Below are 21,321 nucleotides of genomic sequence, written 5' to 3' on the forward strand. Positions count from 1 at the left end.
CCGCAGAGATACGGTGGCATTTATGGCTGACATACAACAGATGTTCCACTGTTTCCTCATCAAGGAGGACCACAGAAACTACTCGAGGTTCTTCTGGTACCGCAGTAAGGACCTCGATAAGGACATCACAGAGTATCAGATGAGGGTCCACATCTTCGGGAACAGTCCCTCCCCAGCAGTCCCTATCTACAGCCTCCGAAATTCTGCCAAAGAGGGCGAAGAAAGGTACGGATCAGATGTCAGATCCTTCGTAGAAAAGGACTTCTATGTTGACGACTGTCTGAAGTCCACACCAACAAACGAGGTTGCAATCAGCCTCCTGAAGAGGGCTCAAGAAATGCTCGCTCTGTTAAACCTGAGGTTACATAAGATCGCCTCCAACACCAGAGAATTGATGGAAGCCTTTCCTTCTCAAGACTATTCCAGTGATCTGAAAGACTTAGACTTAAGCATCGACTCCTTTCCCATGCAGCGGAGCCTAGGATTGCTTTGGGATTTGAAGAAGGATGCCTTCACCTTTTAGATCAACAAAGACGAGAAACTCTTCACGCGCAGAGGAGTTCTTTCCTTCGTGAATAGCCTGTACGACCCCTTGGGGTTCGTAACTCCAGTAACCATCCAAGGCAAAATGATGCTGAGAGACTTCACCCAAGGGAAGTTTGATTGGGACAATCCACTCCCAGCAGAATAGGCAGACTTGTGGACAGAGTGGAGGACGTTTCTTGAAGCCTTGACCGACCTTCGTGTGAAATGGCCCTATGCTCTCTAGCCATCCACAGAAGTCAAGACTCAAAGACTTTGTATTTTCTGTGACGTATCAGTCAAAGTGATTGCAGCAGTAACATAGTAACATAGTAACATAGTTTTTAAGGTGGAAGGAAGACTAAGTCCATCTAGTTCAACCCATAGCCTAACATGTTGATCCAGAGGAAGGCAAAAAAACCCATGTGGCAAACACTAAGCTCCACATTGGGGAAAAAAATTCCTTCCCGACTCCATACGACAATCAGACTAGTTCCCTGGATCAACACCCTATCAAGGAATCTAGTATTTATAACCTGTAATATTATACTTTTCAAGAAAGGCATCCATGCCCTTCTTAAATTTTAACAGTGAATCACTCATTACAACATCATGCGGCAGAGAGTTCCATAGTCTCACTGCTCTTACAGTAAAGAATCCGCGTCTGTGATTATGATTAAACCTTCTTTCCTCCAGACGTAGAAGATGCCCCCTTGTCCCCATCTCAGGCCTCAGAGTAAAAAGATCAGTAGAAAGGTCTTTGTACTGTCCCCTCATAAACTTGTACATAGTAATAAGATCACCCCTAAGCCTTCTTTTTTCCACAGTAAATAACCCCAAGTGTAATAACCTGTCTTGGTATTGCAGTCTAATAACCTTGGCCTCTCTTCTCTGCACCCGCTCTAGTTCAGCTATGTCTTTCTTATACACCGGAGACCAGAACTGTACACAGTATTCTAAGTGTGGTCGCACTAATGACTTGTATAGAGGTAAAATTATGTTCTCCTCATGAGCATCTATGCCTCTTTTAATGCATTCCATTATTTTATTGGCCTTTGCAGCAGCTGCCTGACACTGGCCACTAAACGTGAGCTTGTCGTCCACCAATACACCCAGGTCTTTTTCAGTTACAGTTTTGCCCAGTGTTTTACAATTAAGCATATAATTATACATTTTATTTCCTCTGCCCAAGTGCATTACCTTACATTTATCCCCATTTAAGCTCATTTGCCATTTATCAGCCCAAGCTTCTAGTTTACATAGATCCTCCTGTAATATAAAATTGTCCTCCTCTGTATTGATTGCCCTGCTGAGTTTAGTGTCATCTGGAAATATTGAAATATTACTCTGTATGCCCCCTACAAGGTCATTAATAAATATGTTAAAAAGAAGGGGGCCCAATACTGACTCCTGTGGTACCCCACTGTTAACTGAGACCAAGTCTGAGTGTTTTCCATTAATAACCACCCTTTATTTCCTATCATTGAGCCAATTCTTAACCCACATACATATATTTTCCCCTATCCCCATTGTTCTCATTTTATGTATCAACCTTTTGTGTGGAACCGTATCAAAAGCTTTTGAAAAGTCCATATACACAACATCCACTGCATTTCCATGGTCCAGTCCCGAACTTGCCTCCTCATAAAAACTGATCAGATTAGTTTGACAGGAACGGTCCCTCGTAAACCCATGTTGATATTGAGTCATGAGGTTATTCTTCTTCAGAAACTCTATTATAGCATCTCTTAGGAAACCCTCCAGGATTTTACCCACAGTAGAGGTTAAGCTTACCGGCCTATAATTTCCAAGTTCAGTTTTTGTCCCCTTTTTGAATATTGGCACCACATTTGCTATACGCCAGTCCTGTGGTACAGATCCTGTTATTATGGAATCTTAAAAGATTAAAAATAATGGTCTATCTATGACGTTACTTAATTCCTGCAGTACTCGCGGGTGTATCCCATCTGGGCCCGGGGATTTGGCAACTTTAGTGATTTTTAGACGCCGCCGTACTTCCTGCTGGGTTAAGCAAGTGACACTTAATGGAGAATTTTTGTTATCACTAATCATGTTTTCTTTCATGCGATTTTCTTGTGTAAATACTGTTGAAAAAAAATCATTTAGCATATTGGCTTTTTCCTCATCCTCATCCACCATTTCACCCACACTATTTTTAAGGGGGCCAACACTATCATTTTTTAGTTTTCTATATTTATTTAATGCCTCATCAGTACCTACTTGCTTTAGTTCTCTAAATGCTTTCTTTTTGTCACTTATTGCGCCCCTTACAGCTCTATTTAGCCATAGTGGTTTCCTCCTATTTCTAGCAGGTTTATTCCCAAAAGGTATGTATTGTGCACAGGTACTATTCAGGATGTTAATAAATGTCTCCCATTTGCTTTGTGTAGCTTTATGTCTCAGGGTATCGTCCCAGTTTATTGCACTAAGATCATCTCTCAACCGTTGGAAATTAGCCTTCCTGAAGTTTACTGTCCTTGTAACCCCTCTACTACACATCTTATTAAAGGTTGCATGAAAACGTATTATTTTGTGATCACTATTACCCAAGTGACCCCCAACTCGTATATTTGATATGCGGTCTGGCCTATTGGTTAATATTAGGTCTAGCAGTGCCCCCCTTCTTGTTGGGTCCTGAACCAGTTTTGAAAGGTAATTGTCTCTCATAGTTGTCCTTCCAAAGGACTGGATGCCCAACCAGCTGCCCCTTATAAACCCTTAATTATGACCCCTTCCCTTAATTAACCCCTTGTGAGTAAAGCTACACCTCAGGATTTTAGTGCAATGTAGTTAAACCTTAAATACACAGGTAGTAACTAAGAAACTTAAACTGTAGTGAGAAAATAGGTTTTAAAAAGCCCAATAAAACTAAACAGGTAGAAAAGAACTCAGCAGGTCACAATGCAGCAACTCACCGCAATTCACACAGGTATTTTCTGCAGGATTCCCAACTACCCCTTCACTGAAAAACAAGTCACACACTTACTTTCGTTCGCACTTACGCTCCGGTCACACTCAGCTCGTTCACACTCGCAAATTAAGAGATTTAAAGAGTTTTTTTTTTTCCTTTTCCAGTAATGCACCCTTCACCTCACTGCTCTTCCAAGACGACAGACGTGAATGAACAAAGCCATATCGGGTTTGTCATGAGTCAGACAAAGCTGGCGCCACTCCGTGAACACAAGATACCCAGACTGGAACTCTATGCTGCCGTCCTTGCAGCTGAGTTGGCCAAACTTATCTCGGATGGGTTGAATCTGCAGATCAAAAATGCCAAATTCTACACGGATAGCAAGGTGCTACTGGGATACATTTGCAACGAGATGCGACGCTTCTACGTCTACATTAGCAATCGGGTACTGAGGATAAGAAGATCCACTTGCCCTAGTCAGAGGCACTACATGTCTACTCACCACAATCCTGCAGACTATGCGACTAGATCCGTCGCACCCAGTCATCTTAAGGACACTACGTGGTTCACAGGCCCTTCCTCCTTGTACTATTCGACGCCCCATAGCAACAAGCCTGATACATTCGAACTAGTGGATCCGGATGCCGATGAAGAGCTTCGTCCTCAAGTGACTAACCTACATACAGTGATTTCAGGTCATCGCCTCGAATCTCATCGGTTCAGCAGGTTCCCAACCTGGAAGTCACTCTTTCAAGCCATTGCTTGCCTACTTCACGTGGCTCAGTCCTACAAGTTTGCAATACCTATGAGTCAGAGACCTTGTAAAGGTTGGCATCACTGCAAACATGCGTTCACCGCCCCCAACCTAGAAAAGGCCAAGATTACGATACTTTGTGTAGTACAAAGGGAAGTTCAAAGACAAAGACCTCTACAGAAGACAATGGAGGCAAGTACAAAGCACGTCTAATGCCTTTTGAGACATATGAAGAAAACAGTATCTCTCCACTCTACAAACCAGAACGAAGTGGCAGAAAGACCATCCTAACATCATACCCGGTGATGTTGTACTCGTGAAAGACAGTCAATCACATCGAAACGAGTGTCCACTTGGCCTAGTCACCAAACCCTTTCCCAGCAAGGATGGGAAAGTATGCAAAGTGGAGGTTAGAGTGGCTAAGCTTGGAGAAAACCATTGATGCCAAACAGGGAGTGTTCTGTTTACTCATGAGCAGCTAAGGGAATGTCCATAGAGTTATTCTAGTTCCGACCAGTAGAGGTCACCAGTTGTATGTTTAGGTTGTTTAGAAGCTGCACATCATCTAGTAATACTCTAATAGTCACAAGAGTCTGTCCCCTTTAAGAATAATGTGTGCAGAGGGACCGGCCCCCTCCTTCCTCAGGGAGAAAGAGTTCCTGTAATCAGTTTTTCCCTGGCTTTCAGGGAAGCAGATAAGACATGTGCCTGGCTTTACACTCTACAACTTTCCTCTTGTCAGATGATTCCAGTAAGAGCAAATACAGTTACATGTTTGGTATGAAATTACTGTAAAGTGAAGTGTATTGTGTTCTGAGATACACCATTTAGTTAATGCCTCTTGCACTGTACTCAAGTTGATGCATTCTGTATAGAATAGAGCCTGTGGCAGTGATATTTACCCCAGTTACTCCTGTTTAGTGTAACCTGTATTATCACTATGTTAGTGCTAGTTTCTTTAATGTACCCAGTACTGACTGTCATCAATCTTTATTGTGTTATAGTTTTTACCACACTATCAAGTTCATACCATCACCATTAAATCAAGATTACAAAATGCTACAGTCTATTTAATTGGGTATGAATGAGGGTTAAGCTGTATGCTAAATCCCCCATGGCATCATATGTGGAGGAAGGCAGAACAATGAGCTTACTGCATACAATTGCATATGCATTGAACACAATAAAATTAATTTATAAAAATATACATTTTTAATAATAATAATGAGAACTTGCTGACCACAACAAGAAATGAGCAATGCCATATTGGAATGGAGCATGTGTGTCACAGCTCCATTCATTGTCTATGGTAATGACAGGGATAGCCAAGTAATGAACTTGGCTATCTCCACCAGTTCCATAGAGAATGAACGAGGTGGTGGCACATGTTCAAGGACATAGCTTAGTTACAGAGCCCCCATTTTTGGATTGGTGATAACTTTTCATGTTGCAAATAACTCTTTAATAGATCTGTCATAGCAGTAGTGGTCATTATTCTGAATGAACTGAAAATAATAGATATAATGTGTATTCAGGAAGTGTGGTAACAAGTGGCACCCATCATGCAAAATAATAACATCTAAAGTCATTTTTCATGTGAAGATATAAGAAATTGATAAGCACTTGATCACATTTTACCAACAATAATTCCTTCACGCTCCCTTTACACTGTTGTTGGCAGAACATGAAAAGTTCACACAAGGGAATGAGCTGCCAACAAACAATATTATTTCTGATTGCATAAAAGTTGTAATCGACAACAAATAAGCCTTTTCTCATTTGTCCTTTGATCTCTTAGCAAGTTTTCCCTTGGCAATGTATATAATGAATGTTTCTTTACGTGATCATCACTACATGTAAAATCCTTTAAAAACCAAACACATATGGAGAAATTGACATATAGTACAGCTTGGTCCGTACTATATGAGCCAAGAAAGTCAATAAAAATCTTCTGTGGTCAAAATTTACACTTTTAAGGTTTATCCCTTACTTAATATCTTACATTTGGTCCAAACACAAAGCATCAAAATCCAAAAATAATCCAGATTCCAGAGAAAGACATTCACAGTTTTAGAGACTTTATTTATGTATAAACAATTTAAACACTTTGCCATAAATTATCTTTGCCTGTCTCTAATTTTCATTTAGCAGCAAATTAAAATAATGTAAAAACTCAATGAACAGTTCATACATGTATATTACAAAAAAAAAATACCAAAGTTCATAATCATTTTGTGGTGACTGTAAGGTGATTGTCTCAGTTTATTGTTTTGACCAAACACATTTCTAGTTTTAATCTGAAACAGTGATTGTGCCATCTGGCCTTCTTATATGAACAGGGTGATCAGGAGTGGTGCCCATTTGCGATAGTGTCACAATGCCCACATCTCTACTGAAACTGATACCAACAAACTACTGATTCTAAACAGACTACACCCTGTAACTGTGTTATACTGTATTGTCCACAATGGAATTCTCAAATACAAACAAGAGGATGAATTTAACTGTAGTGAAAGCCATTTGACTCGCACATCACACTCTACCCACTTAATGAATAAATTAAGTAAGAGCATTTTGGGATAAGAGTGCAAGTAAAGTTTGTGTTTTCTTGTCAGAGCCTATCCAGTGCTCTTAGTTTTAGAGTTGTTTCTACAAATCTCTCCATAATCAGTTTTTTCCAATGCAGTAAGCATTCTTCAGAAATCAAAATGTTGGAATACTTATCAAAGAAGCAGTCTGAGTAGTTTTCAGCAAAAGATCTTGGAAAGGTGTCCACTTGGAATTTTGTGTTTCCGCATTTTCCCCACATGTCAAAGAAGTGAGGTAATCAGAGGCCTTGATTATTAATTTTTGTAACAGAGACCCAGAAGAAGTGGGTAATATCATAGGGGTACTTTATGTTTATTTGTGTTTTACTTGAAGTCAGGCTTTAAGTCCACTTCAATTTGTGGTTGTCAGTAGCATTCAACTCAAAAAATGTGAGCTTTCATGCTACTTACCTGTCTCAAAACAATTCAGCCTAGTGCCCCATTTAGGTCTTCATCTCCTTAGGAGAGGAGATAACAGTTTTATTACTACTGATTCATCCAGAGAAGGATGACAGCAGATTAATTTGTTACCTCTTTCCCATTTCATTCTGTCTCAAGAACTGGATGTTACTGCTGCTGTCTGCTAGTTCTGGGTACTGCTCCACTGGAAGGACATAGTAGCCTTCATATCCTTGAACTCTTCCTGTGCTTAGAAGTTGCTGTTTTTCACCCTCAGTCCATAAGCGACTGCCATCTTTCCCATCCCGGGACTTTTCCTGTTCTTTTGCCCAAGCTGCACTCAATGCTCGTTGACGTGCCTGGTCAAGAACTCGTGCTCTCTCTTCATCCACACTGTCGAAAGTCAACCCATAGCGGATGTTTAAAATGAGAGATGAATGCTGAAACTCTATATTTGTAAACCTGCGAGTCCTTCCATTTATCAGCAAGGTTGGCTGAGACACTGTGACATTGACTCCACTGTCTAGTGTTCTGCGACCAGTAGTCAAACCCAAGGTGACTAGATCGCTGTCGGATGATCCAATTTTGACAAAATAATGGGTGTCCTTTCCCTCTATGTTGTAGTACATTTTTTCCAGGTAGTGAGCTCCATTGAGCACAAGAGCAATTTTCCGGCTGTCTTCACTGGCAATGCTGGACATTCCCGTTGTCACTTTTCCTTCTTTAATTGCAAACATTATTCCTTTTCCAATTATAGGAACTGTAGTTGCAAACCAGTGTCCCAGTTTTTCCCTTATGTTTGCATGTAGTCGCTTCACTATGGTTTGACCCTCCAATGCCATAAATGCTTGATTATGTCTTTCAGAGGTCTGTTGAACACCCGTAATTAGCTGTAAGACAGAAAAATGAATTAGTTGTAGTAAGTTAAAAAGTAATGCAGTGAACCATTATAACTAGACTGTACAGATTTCTGAAGGTCATGCAATACTGGCTTAATTACAATTTGCCCTTAATTTACTAGAAAAGTAAATCACGTGAAATTAGAAAAGTTATTCAGCTTTTTGAGAAATCTAAAGTCTTATATTAAGAAGGAAACGGTTCACAAATAAATTTAAGAAACCTTGGAAATTTATATAGAACTCAGCTGTGAGATTAATACAAAAAAGCATGAAATGTGAAGTATTAAACATGAGCAATAACGTGCTCAATCCATTGTTCTTCAAAAATTAGGGGAATTAAAGGAACACTGAACACGGAAAATGTACAAGAAGTAATAAGTATCCTAGCATTGTCTCCCTCAATCTCCCTTTGATTTTTTAGTCTATTAAGTCTTATATTAAATCTATATGATATATTTAAAACTGAGCTGAGAAATATGTGGAAAAATTTTCTCTGTGTGTCGGAAATTCAGTCCTGTTCATCCTCACTGTCCTGTATGTTACTATAAGATAACTGGAAGCAGAAAAGCTTCCCCACTGTGCCCTAGCTCATGTAAAACAAAAGAGCAATAAGCACCACCAGCTGAAGATTGAATTGATTAGCAGTAGATTAACACCTATATTCTATGGATTATATTTGCAAGACTGACAGCATCAGGATCATGTAAAAAATGATGCAGACTATCAAACAGTAAGGGCAGCTATATTTCTTGTTAAATGTAGAAAAATATTTAGATGTGAGAGTCCTCAGTGGTTGATACTTTTTAATGGCTAACTGAAAAGATGGTAAAAAATTGCAAGCTTTCGAAACTACTCAGGTTTCTTCATCAGGCATAGTATAACACAAAATCTGAAGAGTCCCACACAGAAATAATGAAGTAGATGAGACAAGTGACGTAAAGCAGAGCTATTACTATTGGAGAGAGATAAACAGTTGTGGCCGTAAATATATGAATAGTTCATAAATTAGGAGTGTGAAAGTTTTATTATCCTGTGGTTAAGGTCTGGTCCAGTGTTGTAATGACCCCACAGGTCTGATGAGCACATTCCTTAGGTGATGTAAAATGACATAAATCCATGCAACACATTCATTCCTGCTCTGAAGGTGTCAAAGGTCATCATGAGTTTATATTCCCAAAGTTTTCTGTCTCTCTGAGATTTGAAGTTACCTTTTAATATCAGTAAGTTCATATCCGTGATGCTGTAATCAGGGATACAAATATGTTTGGCCACAGGTAGATCTATTCTTTTTTCTTTTATTGTGTGGCGATGAGAATTCATCCCTGTTCTAAGTTTTAGCCCTGTCTCCCCTACATACAGACCCCAAGCTGGACATTTGGTACATATAATTAAGCACATCACATCACTTAATTTACTACTTTTAAGTAGATCTTCGTTGGATCGGCAGATAGACGATCATATATTGTAATATCATTAAGCATTTTCACATTTAATTTGTGATATAAACTCGCATTTATTATCACCAGGGCTCCACCCTTATCAGCAAGGCGCAGTATTAGGTCCTTATTGTTCTTTAGTACTTTTAAATCTTGAAGTTCTTGTGCAGACAAATTATTGGAGTTTAAACCGGATTTCGTGTTTTTATCCATAGCTATGAGTTTCTTCTCGACCAGTTCTTGCATTGAGTAAAAAAATGGGTTAGAAGTTGCAAAAGAAGAGTTAAGAGAATCACACTGGTCCAACAAATCCACTTGTAATGATCTTAAAGATGATAAAGTTTGTAATTAATGAGAATCTTAATGAGAGATTGGGGGCATGGGTTGATCATCTCTTGCAACCCTTAGTGGTCAACATCCGAGGGTACATCAGGGACACTAAGGCTGTCATTTCTACATTTTCAAATTTTGTGTGAAAGGAAGAATATTCCTAGCTCACTTGTGATGTTTGTAGCCTTTACCTGTCTATTCCCTATCATGTTGCTATAGATTGTCTAGAGTCCTTTCTTAAAAAATACAGTACATATTCTGCTCCCATCCAAGATTTTTTGGTATTTGCAGTTTCTTTTTTACTTACTCACAATTTTATTGCTTTTGACAATACTTTTTTCTTACAGCATCAGCATGGGGGGAAATTCTCTCCCTCCCTGGTCAATATCGTAATGAGCATCTGGGAAGAAAATTTCATTTTCAGCGACAAAAACATCTACAAAGACAACATCCAATGCTATATAGATGACTTATTGCTGGTGTTGAAGGGGGGACAGAAGATGCCATAAATTTCATTACATATATTAATAACAACCCATATAACGTGAGTTTTACCTTTAATCATAATTACAATAATATTATTTTTTTAGATATTAATCTAAGGGTTCAAAACTCCAACAGTAGTGTCATAATTTCCCCCTATCGTAAACCTACTGATTCCAATTCCATTTTGCAAGAAGTTTCTTGCCATCCAGGACATGTAGTGAGAAATGTTCCCAAAGGGGAGTTTATACGCTTAAAATGAAACTGCTCATCACAGGATGACTTCCTTAAGGATGTCAATCAAACCATTATGAGACTGAAACAGAGGTTACAAAAACACCCAACTCTATAATGCCCTAGACCATATTAACAGAATTGATAGAAATCAATTATTAGACACTGCCAAAAATTGTATGGATTCCTGTGATCGTAATAACATTATCACATTTTCTACAGAATATAGTCCTCAATATTTTAACATTATTAGGATTATTAAAAAATATTTGCTGATCTTGCATCAAAATGAAAAACTCGTCACAGTTCTACAACAAACAGATATCAGATATTCTGCCAAAAAAGCACCGACAATAGCATCCATTTTGGCACCTAGTGTTTTCCAATCAACCATTACTCCAACTTCTGAGACATGGCTAGCAGTGAAGGGTTTCTTTAGATGTGGCAGCACACGTTGCATATCATGTGGACATGTACATAAAACTAGGGATTTTTCATCTTTTTCCACAGGGCTAAAATATAATATATGACAATTAATGAACTGCAACACTGAAAAGGGGTTGTATACTTGATCAATTGTGTACAGTGCCAAATCCAGTATGTGGAGTGCACGGTGGGACCCATAAAGAGATGCATTCGAAGACATATGTCAGACACCAGCTACTGGTGGACACCAGACACTAGTGCTGCAGCAATCAACGTCTAGGCGGTTTCCCGTCACTTTGCGCACACTCACAATGTAAACCTTTCCTCACTCAAATTCTGTGCCATAGAAAAAATGACACAACCTATGAGAGGAGGTAATTTCAGAAGGATTCTCCTCTGCAGGGAATCCTTCTGCATTTTTAAAGGAGAAAACAAGAGAGCAAAAAACTTCGAATCAAAAAGTCCTAAATCGTAAAATTGCAAAGTTTTATTGATAGAAATAAATTGATAATGTGAATCACATACTCAGACACAAACAATAATAAAACATTGGAGGAGCACCAATGAAGAGCAAATAACACATAGATCAATTACAAAAGTAATCTGCCAAAAACAGAGTATGCTCTAAATGAAGGTAATAGAACACTTGCTGGAATACAAATACTAGAAAGGTAAGTCCTGAAAAAATCTATTATGTATGTAGTCAGTCATGCCTCCTACCAAGTGAAAATTCTAATATAAACAACATGTGCACAGGACAGCAAGTTAATACTACCATGACACCTCAAGTGCAAGCTGAAAAGTTAACATGAGTAGAAAGGATTCCACCGGCTGCTTAACAAATATAACAATATATACAACCCCGGTGGTTGAGAACCTACTCCTCACTAGTGCTCTCCCCTGGGCACATAATAGCTTTTTTCAGCACTTACCTTTCAAGTATTTGTATTCCAGCAAGTGTTCTATTACCTTCATTTAGAGCATACTCTGTTTTTGGCAGATTACTTTTGTAAATGATCTATGTGTTATTTGCTCTTCATTGGTGCTCCTCCAATGTTTTATTATTGTTTGTGTCTGAGTATGTGATTCACATTATCGATTTATTTTTATCAATAAAATTTTGCAATTTTACTAATTAAGACTTTTTGATTCGAAGTCTGTTGCTCTCTTGCTTTCTTGTGCATACAATTTTGCTTCGCTAGTCCTCACTACACAGCAATCCCCACCTATGTGCTTTTTATTCCCCTAAATCCTCACCTCTCTGATTAATTAGCATATACCCCCCCTGCATGTTACAGGGCCCTGTGACAGGCCCTGTGGTAGGCCCTGTGATGTGCACTGTGCTCCCTGACTTCCGGGCATGCGCAAAGCACTGCTCACCTAGAACACGCTTTGCTTCATCTCGGTCCCGTCTGCCTGTGCTCTGCGCCGCAGGTTTCTATTGCGCAGGCGCCGGAAAGTGAAAGAGACCCCTGAGGCGCAATAGAAACCTGAGGCGCAGAGCATAGGTAGACGAGGCCAGGAGGAAGCAAAGAACGCTCTATGTGAGCAGCGCTTTGCGCATGCCCGGAAGTCAGGGAGCACAGTGCACGTCACAGGGCCTGTCACAGGGCCCTGTGAGGTACAGGGGAGGGGGGGATATGATAATTAAGCAGAGAGGCGGGGATTTAGGGGAATAATAAGCACATAGGCGGGGATTGCTTGGCGTCCCCCGGACGCCAAGCCTGTACAAAATTGAATTGATTAAAGTGCTTTTCTCTGCAATCAGACCTCTGTTATGGACCATACAGGTATGTATAGATTTACTTTTCTATACCCTGTATGGCCATAGTAGAGGTCTGATATCGCCCAGGGGGGTGACAGATTCCCTTTAAACTAAATACAAGAACTCCTAATGGTCTTAATGTAAGACAGGATGTAATCCTACAATACAACTAATGGATATACCATATCACAAAGATATGTGGCAATGTAAGGAAAGGAAAGGGCAAGGAAAGAAGAAAGGGAAAGAAAGAAAAAAGAAAAGAAAAAAAAAAGGAAAAAAAAAAGTTAAACTTTTTTTTTTTGCATTTTACAACATACTATGTTGTGTACGTATTTATTATACAGCCTTGCCTTCTTTTACATAAATTATATCTGTTAAGGCCTGTTCCCACTCAAGCCGCCATTGCACATTTGCACCTTTTAATGGCATAAACTAACAACTTATCCAACTATTATATCCAATATATGCTTTTGCCTTGTCTTGTATATGAAGTGTTTTCTATGGACTCTGTCTTTTAATAAGCTTGTATCTCACACAGGTTTTGGTACTAATTACTTGCTCCACTGTGATTCGTCCCTTTATAACATGTGACAACCACATATTTTCTATATATACTGTACCTTCCATTTTAAATTGCAGTAGATAACCATGAATAAGACCTAATAGGTCGAAACGCATAGGTTTTCACTACTACTGGTCTGTACTGCCGACATGTTTTTTACTTTTACTTGAATAAAATTAACTTTTTAACCTCAAGACATCAGCTGGATTTGCATTTGTATTCCTCGTTTGTACATGCAAAAAAGGTTCATGTTCGGACACCTGAGCCCGAACATGAACCCGAACAGGTTAGACAATAATCCTCACTATAAATCACATGTAGGTTCCTTCAAAAATCAGTTATAGAACCAATAGAGAACATAGAAGGAGACATGACCTATAAAGAGCATAAAAAGCATAATTTTATTGATACAAATCTTAAAACATACAAATATGACACCCCATAAAACAGAGCCAGAATACAAACTACATAGTTAGCACTGAAGGGTCAACTCCAAGCTGCCAAATATAAAATGATGCCCAGTGTCACCACTGTTAAATTACTGTGCTGCTCTATTTAGCATTACCAAAGTGAATGCTATACTGTACATATTATTTTACCTTCCAACAAAAGATGCCATAGTAAACAGGGAAGAGGGGGGCCATCCAAATATCACTAGGGGATAATCCCCTCTCATATCATCAAGCACCCTTAATATTATACACCTACATATTCACATTTGACCAAATAACATCAGGATATATAGATTTTACCTGAAGTCATTGTGACACCTTTTGTGGCAGAAGAGGAGTCGTTGCACCGTACACTGTGATGCGTTTCACTGCTGCCTGCAGTTTCATCAGGACCTCCTGATGAAACTGCAGGGAGCAGTGAAACGCATGGGGGTGTATATCCTGATGTTATTTGGTCAAATGTGATGTATACTCACCTATACCTAATCCCCGATGCCCATGTCACCTGCAATAAAGAAAGAATAATTAACCACCATAATCCTCACCTATCTGCCATAGTCCACGTAATCCAGATTGTGCCACAGCGATCTGATCATTGATACAACAGCCACATCCAGGAATGTGACTGTGCTATATGTCAGCCGGCAATAGACTGCTAGAATTGTCATCGCTCCTGCAGTGTATCACAATGAGCTGCCGTGAGTGAGATTACATGAGTTCATCAGCTGATGTACTCAAGTGACCTTTCTCATGGCAACTCAGCACTATACACTGCAGGAGCGATAACGCTCCTGTCAGTTTATAGCCGGCTGCTGGATAGAGCAGTCACATCAGTGATTGCTGATGTGACTGTTCTATCAATGATCTGATCGCCGTGGGACAATCTGGATTATTTCTGTATTTTTGTTACAGGATACATGAGTTTCAATGGAACAGGCATTCAGGTGAGTATAAGTGTTTTTTTATTTTTAAATAAATGAGTCTGTGTCATTATTTCAAATGAAGTACTTTATTTTGGGTGTTTTTTTGTTTTTTTTTACAATTTGATTATGGGGTTAATAATGGGGGCGTCTTATAGATGACTCTCCATTACTGACCTGGGCTTCATGCCAGCTGCCAATACAAGACTGGCATGAACCCCAACCCTATTACCCCACTTGCCACCGCATCAGGGCAAATGGGAAGAGCGGAGGCTAAGCGCCAGATTTGGCGCATCTAATTGATGAGCCATTTCTGGGGCCACTGAGAGCTGATGTTATTAGCATCGGGGAGGCCAATATCAGCCCGCCTCTGTCTGCCTAGCCTTTGCTGGTTATATTTTATAGGGGGACCCCATGTCAATTTTTTTCAGGGGTCCCCCTGTAATCTAGCCATTAAAGGCTAATCAAATAGCTGTGAGCTGTTATTAATAGCCAGGAAACATTTTTGTCTACTGGCCCCTTTCCCTGGCTAGTAATATCAGCCCCCAATAGTCGGCAATTCTGGTGCTTAGCCTTCCTCTTCCCACTTGCCCTGATGTGATGGCAAATGATGCAATACGGTTGGGGTTCATGTCAGCCTTGTATTGGCAGCTGACATGAAGCCCAGGTTAGTAATGGAGAAACGTCTATAAGATTCCCCCATTGATAACCCAATAGTAAAAAAAACACCCAGAATAAATTACTTTATTTGAAATAATGACACAGTTCTTTATTTATGATTCTTAATTAACCAAAAACAATTATACTTACTTAACGCCTAATCCACTGAAGCCCATGTCTTTTGTAACAAAAATAAAATAATAAAGCAACATAATGCTCACCTGTCCCCGATGTGAAGATAATAATCCATTTGTGTCCTGCAACCTGTCCTGCTCTGCTACATCTGTTTGACAGGCTGAACACTGGCATGATGCTAGCGTTCCGCCTATCAGGCCGCAGAGATACTGAACACTGCATGCTAGCACAGCTCAGTGCCTGGTGGTGCCATCAATTACGAGAGCGGGGTTCATAATCAATGAACTTTGTTCTCCTCAATGACGTCGCCGTGAGTGACTTGAGAACTTTCCCATGTTGCTATCTATCTATCCATATATCTACCTATCCATATACCGTATTGTTCGGTATACGCACCTAGGTTTTAGAGGAGGAAAATAGAAAAAAAAATGTAAGCAAAAAATGTGGTCATGATGCCCTATTAAGGGGGAGCTGGTCTGCTGCTGACACTGTTATAGGGGTAATGTCCCCCAATTCTGTTAATATCCCCCATCCTGGTATATATGGCCCCCTCCTTCCTGTTATATGTGGCCATCATCCCCATCCTGATATGCATGGCACCCCAATCCACCATACTGGCATGCATGGCACCCAATATCTCATCCTGCTATTCATGGCCCCCTCATCACTCTTTCTAGTATGTATGGCACCCTTCTTCCAGTTATGTATGGCCCCCCTCACACCCATCCTAGTATATATGGCACATTGGCACCTTCATCCCTCTTCCTAGTATGTATGGCACTTTTCATCACTGTATGTATGGCCCCCCCAATCCTGGTATGTATGGCGCCCTTAATCCCTGTATGTATAGCCCCCCTCATCCTTCATCCCTGTATGTATGGCCCCCCTATTCCTGGTATGTATGGCCCCCTTCATCCCTGTATGTATGGCCCCCTTCATCCCTGTATTTATGGCCCACCTCATCCCTATATGTATGTCCCCCCTCATGCCTCATACCTGTAAGTATGGCCCCCCTCATCCCGGTATGTATATGTATGGCCCCCCTCATCCTTGTATGCATGGCCCCTTCATCCCTGTATGCATGGCCCCCTCATCTTGGTATGCTTGCCACCCCTTGATCCCCGTCACGCTGCACAGGAAAAAATGAACAATCATACTAACCTCCTCTCTCCTCCAGCGCTGTATTCCGCTCTGTGCCAGAATAGTCACTGCTCTCCATGCCGGGACAGCGTGCGTGGGGAGCAGTGACCATTCATTCTCCCTAATAGCCATAGGAGTGGTGAATAGTCATGGACTTTAATAGTGGGCACACTGACAGCTGAGAGCAGCAGGAACCCCGCTGCGGCTACAGCATGCACGCTATTAGGGAGAATGGATGGTCACTGCTCCACACGCATGCAGTCCCAGTGTGGGGAGCAGTGAATATTCATTTTCTATAGTAGCGGGCACAGTGTAGGCTGCAGCAGGCGGCTGCTGCCTCCAGTGCACAGCTACTCCGCCACTGTCACTTCCCCCACATCCCCCACCACCCACAGCCACAGAATTTATGCATATTAGACTACAAGATGCACCCCTCACTTTCCTCCAAAATTTTGGAGGAAAAAAGTGCATCTTATAGTCCGAAAAATAAGGTATCTATCTATTCATATATCTGTATATCCATATATTTATCTATCTATCCTATATCCATCTATCCATATATCTATCTATCTATCCATATATTTAGCTATCCATATACACTGCTCAAAAAATAAAGGGAACACTTAAACAACAGAATATAACTCCAAGTGAATCAAACTTCTGTGAAATCAAACTGTCCACTTAGGAAGCAACACTCATTGACAATCAATTTCACATGCTGTTGTGCAAATGGAATAGACAATAGATGGAAATTATTGCCAATTATCAAGACACCCTCACTAAAGGAATGGTTCTACAGGTGGGGACCACAGACCACATCTCAGTAACAATACTTTCTGGCAGATGTCTTGGTCACTTTTGAAAGTTGGTTCTGCTTTCACACTTGTGGTAGCATGAGATGGACTCTACAACCCACAGAAGTTGCTCAGGTAGTGCAGCTCATCCAGGATGGCACATCAATGCGAGCTGTGGCAAGAAGGTTTACTGTGTCTGTCAGCGTAGTGTCCAGAGGCTGGAAGCGCTATCATGAGACAGGCCAGTACACCAGGAGACGTGGAGGGGGCCGTAGGAGGGCAACAACCCAGCAGCAGGACCGCTACCTCTGCCATTGTGCAAGGAGGAACAGGAGGAGCACTGCCAGAGCCCTGCAAAATGACCTCCAGCAGGCCACAAATGTGCATGTGTCTGCACAAATGGTTAGAAACTGACTCCATGAGGGTGGTATGAGGGCCCAACGTCCACAGATGGGGTTGTGTTCACAGCCGAACACCATGCAGAACGCTTGGCATTTGTCACAGAACACCAGGATTCGCAAAGTCGCCACTGGCGCCCTGTGCTCTTCACAGATGAAAGCAGGTTCACACTAAGCACATGTGACAGACGTGACAGAGTCTGGAGACGCCGTGGAGAGCGATCTGCTGCCTGCAACATCCTTCAGTATGACCGGTTTGGCAGTGGGTCAGTAAAGGTGTGGGGTGGCATTTCTTTGGAGGGCCGCACAGCCCTCCATGTGCTCGCCAGAGTTAGCCTGACTGCCATTTTCAGACCCCTTGTGAGACCATATGCTGGTGCGGTTGGCCCTGCGTTCCTTCTAATGCAGGACAATGCCAGACCTCATGTGGCTGGAGTGTGTCAGCAGTTCCTGCAAGATGAAGGCATTGAAGCTATGGACTGGCCCGCCTGTTCCCCAAACCTGAATCCGGTTGAGCACATCTGGGACATCATGTCTCGCTCCATCCACCAACGTCACGTTACACCACAGACTGTCCAGGAGTTGGCAGATGCTTTAGTCCAGGTCTGGGAGGAGATCTCACAGGAGACCATCCGCAACCTCATCAGGAGCCTGCCCAGGCATTGTAGGGAGGTCATACAGGCACATGGAGGCCACGCAGAATACTGAGCCTCATTTTGACTTTTTTTAAGGACATTACATCAAAGTTGGATCAGCCAGTAGTGTGTTTTTCCACTTTAATTTTGCGGGTGACTAAAAATCCAGGCCTCCATTGGTTAATAAATTTGATTTCCATTGATTATTTTTGTGTGATTTAGTTGTCAGCACATTCAACTTTGTACAGAACAAAGTATTCAATGAGAATATTTCATTCATTCAGATCTAGGATGTGTTATTTGAGTGTTCCCTTTTTTTTTGAGCAGTGTAGTTATCTATCTATATATCCATCTATCTATCCCATATCTATCTATCTATCTATCTATATATCTATCTATCTATCTATCTATCTAGCCATCTATCTATATATAAATCTATCTGTTTTGATTCTGTGTAGTATTCTGTGTAGTATTGCTGTAAACCAGTGGCCGAAGGAGCACAAGCAGGAACAGCAAACGGTAGTAAAAGTTCTTGGAGATAGCAAAGCAAGGAGTTGTAGGAAACAATCCGTAGATGAATAGAACAGTCTGGGTAAGAATGTTCTAGAGTTAACAGTGACAGGAGGCGCTGGCTGATGGGAGAAGTAGTCTCATCAGCAGGTGCCTGTCACCCACGGTAAGCTTTTTACCATGGCTCACTGTGACAGTTGCAGGATCACGCTGACATCTGGCAATGTGATCCCACAGTGCTGTGATCGCCGGTAACTATGTAATCGACTTTTGTCGATTTTGAGAAAAATGCTCAGGGTTCTGATCACAATTCCGAAAGTGCAATGGTCGTGCCGAATTTGAAAAAAACAAACGTTTAACTTTTGTCTCGTCAGTCCGCAGAGTGTTCTCCCAAAAGTTTTGGCGATCATCAAAATGTTTTCTGGCAAAAATGAGACGAGGCTTTATGTTCTTTTTTCTCAGCAGTGGTTTTCGTCTTGGAACTCTTAACATGCATGCCATTTTTGCCCAGTCTCTTTCTTATCTTAACTGAGGCAAATACGGCCTGCAGTTCTTGGGATGTTGTGGGTTTTTTTGTGACCTCTTGGATGAGTCTTCACTGTGCTCTTGGGGTAATTTTGGTTGGCCAGCCACTCCTAGGAATGTTCACCATTGTTCCACGTTTTTGCCATTTGTGGATAATGGCTCTCATTGTGGTTTGCTGTAGTCCCAAAGCTTTAGAAATGGCTTTATAATCTTTTCCAGTCCGATAGATTCTCATTTATTTCTGAATTTCTTTGAATCGCAGCATTATGTCTAACTTTTGAGCATCTTTTGGTCTACTTCACTTTGTCAAACATGTCCTATTTAAGTGATTTTTTGATTGAGAACAGGTGTGGCAGTAATCAGGCCAGTGTGTGGCTAGGGAAACAACTCAGCTTCCCAAAGATGTGATAAACCGCAGTTAATTTATGTTTTTAGATGGGGGAATCATTTTTTTACACAGGGCCCTGTAGGTTTGGATTTATTTTTCCCTTAATAATAAAGACCTTCATTTAAAAACTACTTTTTGTGTTTACTTGTGTTATTTCTGTCTAATATTTACATTTGTTTTGTGATCTGAAACATTTAAGTATGACAAACAAGCAAAAGAATAAGAAATCAGGAAGGGGGCAAACAATTTTTCACACCACTGCATATAAGAGGACAGTATAGAGATCTTTCTAATGATCTTTTTTTATACCTAGGCATACAATGGTGACAAGGGGGCATAGGAAAGAAGGAAAGAAAGTTTAATCATAATCACAGGTGGTGATTCTTTACTGTAAGAACAGTCAGACTATGGAACTCTCTGCTACATGATGTTGTAATGGTTGATTCACTATAAAAGTTCAAGTAGGGCGTAGATTATTTTCTTAAAATATATTACAGGTTATGGGCACTAGATTCTGCAATGGGACATTGATCCAGGGAACTAGCCTGACTGCTGTATGTGGAGCAGGGAAAGGATTTTTTCCCTAATATGGGGCAAATAACATCTGCCTCATGGGGATTTTGCCTTCCTCTATATCAATATGTTAGGACTAGCTCTTGAGCCCATTCTACGCCCCGGTGGTGAGCATTTTTATTGGTATATGGTCTCCCATCCTGGTATTTGTGCTGCCCCCATCCTGGTTTTTGTGCTCCCCAATCCTGTTCCCCCATCCTGCTATGTGCTGCCCTCATCCATATCCTGGTATGCATGGCACTCCTCATCCCGAATCCTGGTATGCATGGTACCTCTCATCCCTATTCTGGTATGCATGATATCCCTCATCCTGGTATGCATGGCACCCCATCCCTCATCCTGGTATGCATGGCACCCCTCACCCCCAATCCTGTACGCATGCATCCCTCATCCCAATCCTCGCATGCATTGCGCCTCTCATACCCAATCCTGGTTTGCATGGTACCCCATCCCTAATCCCTATCCTGGTATGTATGGTACCCCTCATCCTGGTATGAAGAGTACCCCTCATCTCTATCCTGGTATGCATGGCACCCCATCCCTGATCCTGGTATGCATGGTACCCCTCATCACTATCCTGGTATGCATGGTAACCCTCATCACTATCCTGGTATACATGGTACCCCTCATCCCTATCCTGGTATGCATGGCCCCTCATCCAAATCCTGGTATGCATGGCGTCCCCAGATCCCTATCCTGGTATGCATGGTACCCCTCATCCCTATCCTGGTATGCATGGCACCCCTCATCCCCAAATCCTGGTATGCATGGCACCCCTCATCCCCAATCCTAGTATGCATGGCACCCCTCATCCCCAATCCTGGTATGCATGGCACCCCTCATCCCCAATTATGGTATGCA

General features: G+C 41.2%; 1 protein-coding gene across 11 annotated transcripts in view; it reads right to left on the minus strand.

Moving 5' to 3' along the window:
* Positions 1 to 6,296: 6,296 nt before the first annotated feature.
* Positions 6,297 to 21,321, minus strand: part of TENM2 (teneurin transmembrane protein 2) — a 2,544,132-nt gene continuing 2,529,107 nt past the window's right edge. For all 11 annotated transcript variants that reach the window (XM_073651122.1, XM_073651120.1, XM_073651119.1 and 8 more), the window contains one exon: positions 6,297 to 8,085. In XM_073651122.1, coding sequence (XP_073507223.1) covers positions 7,324 to 8,085 — 762 coding nt within the window. In that variant the 3' untranslated portion in view covers positions 6,297 to 7,323. The remainder of the gene's footprint in view (positions 8,086 to 21,321) is intronic.

Source organism: Phyllobates terribilis, unplaced genomic scaffold, assembly GCF_046119375.1.
Source record: "Phyllobates terribilis strain yellow unplaced genomic scaffold, ASM4611937v1 Scaffold_11__3_contigs__length_659146591, whole genome shotgun sequence".
Taxonomy (NCBI): domain Eukaryota; kingdom Metazoa; phylum Chordata; class Amphibia; order Anura; family Dendrobatidae; genus Phyllobates; species Phyllobates terribilis.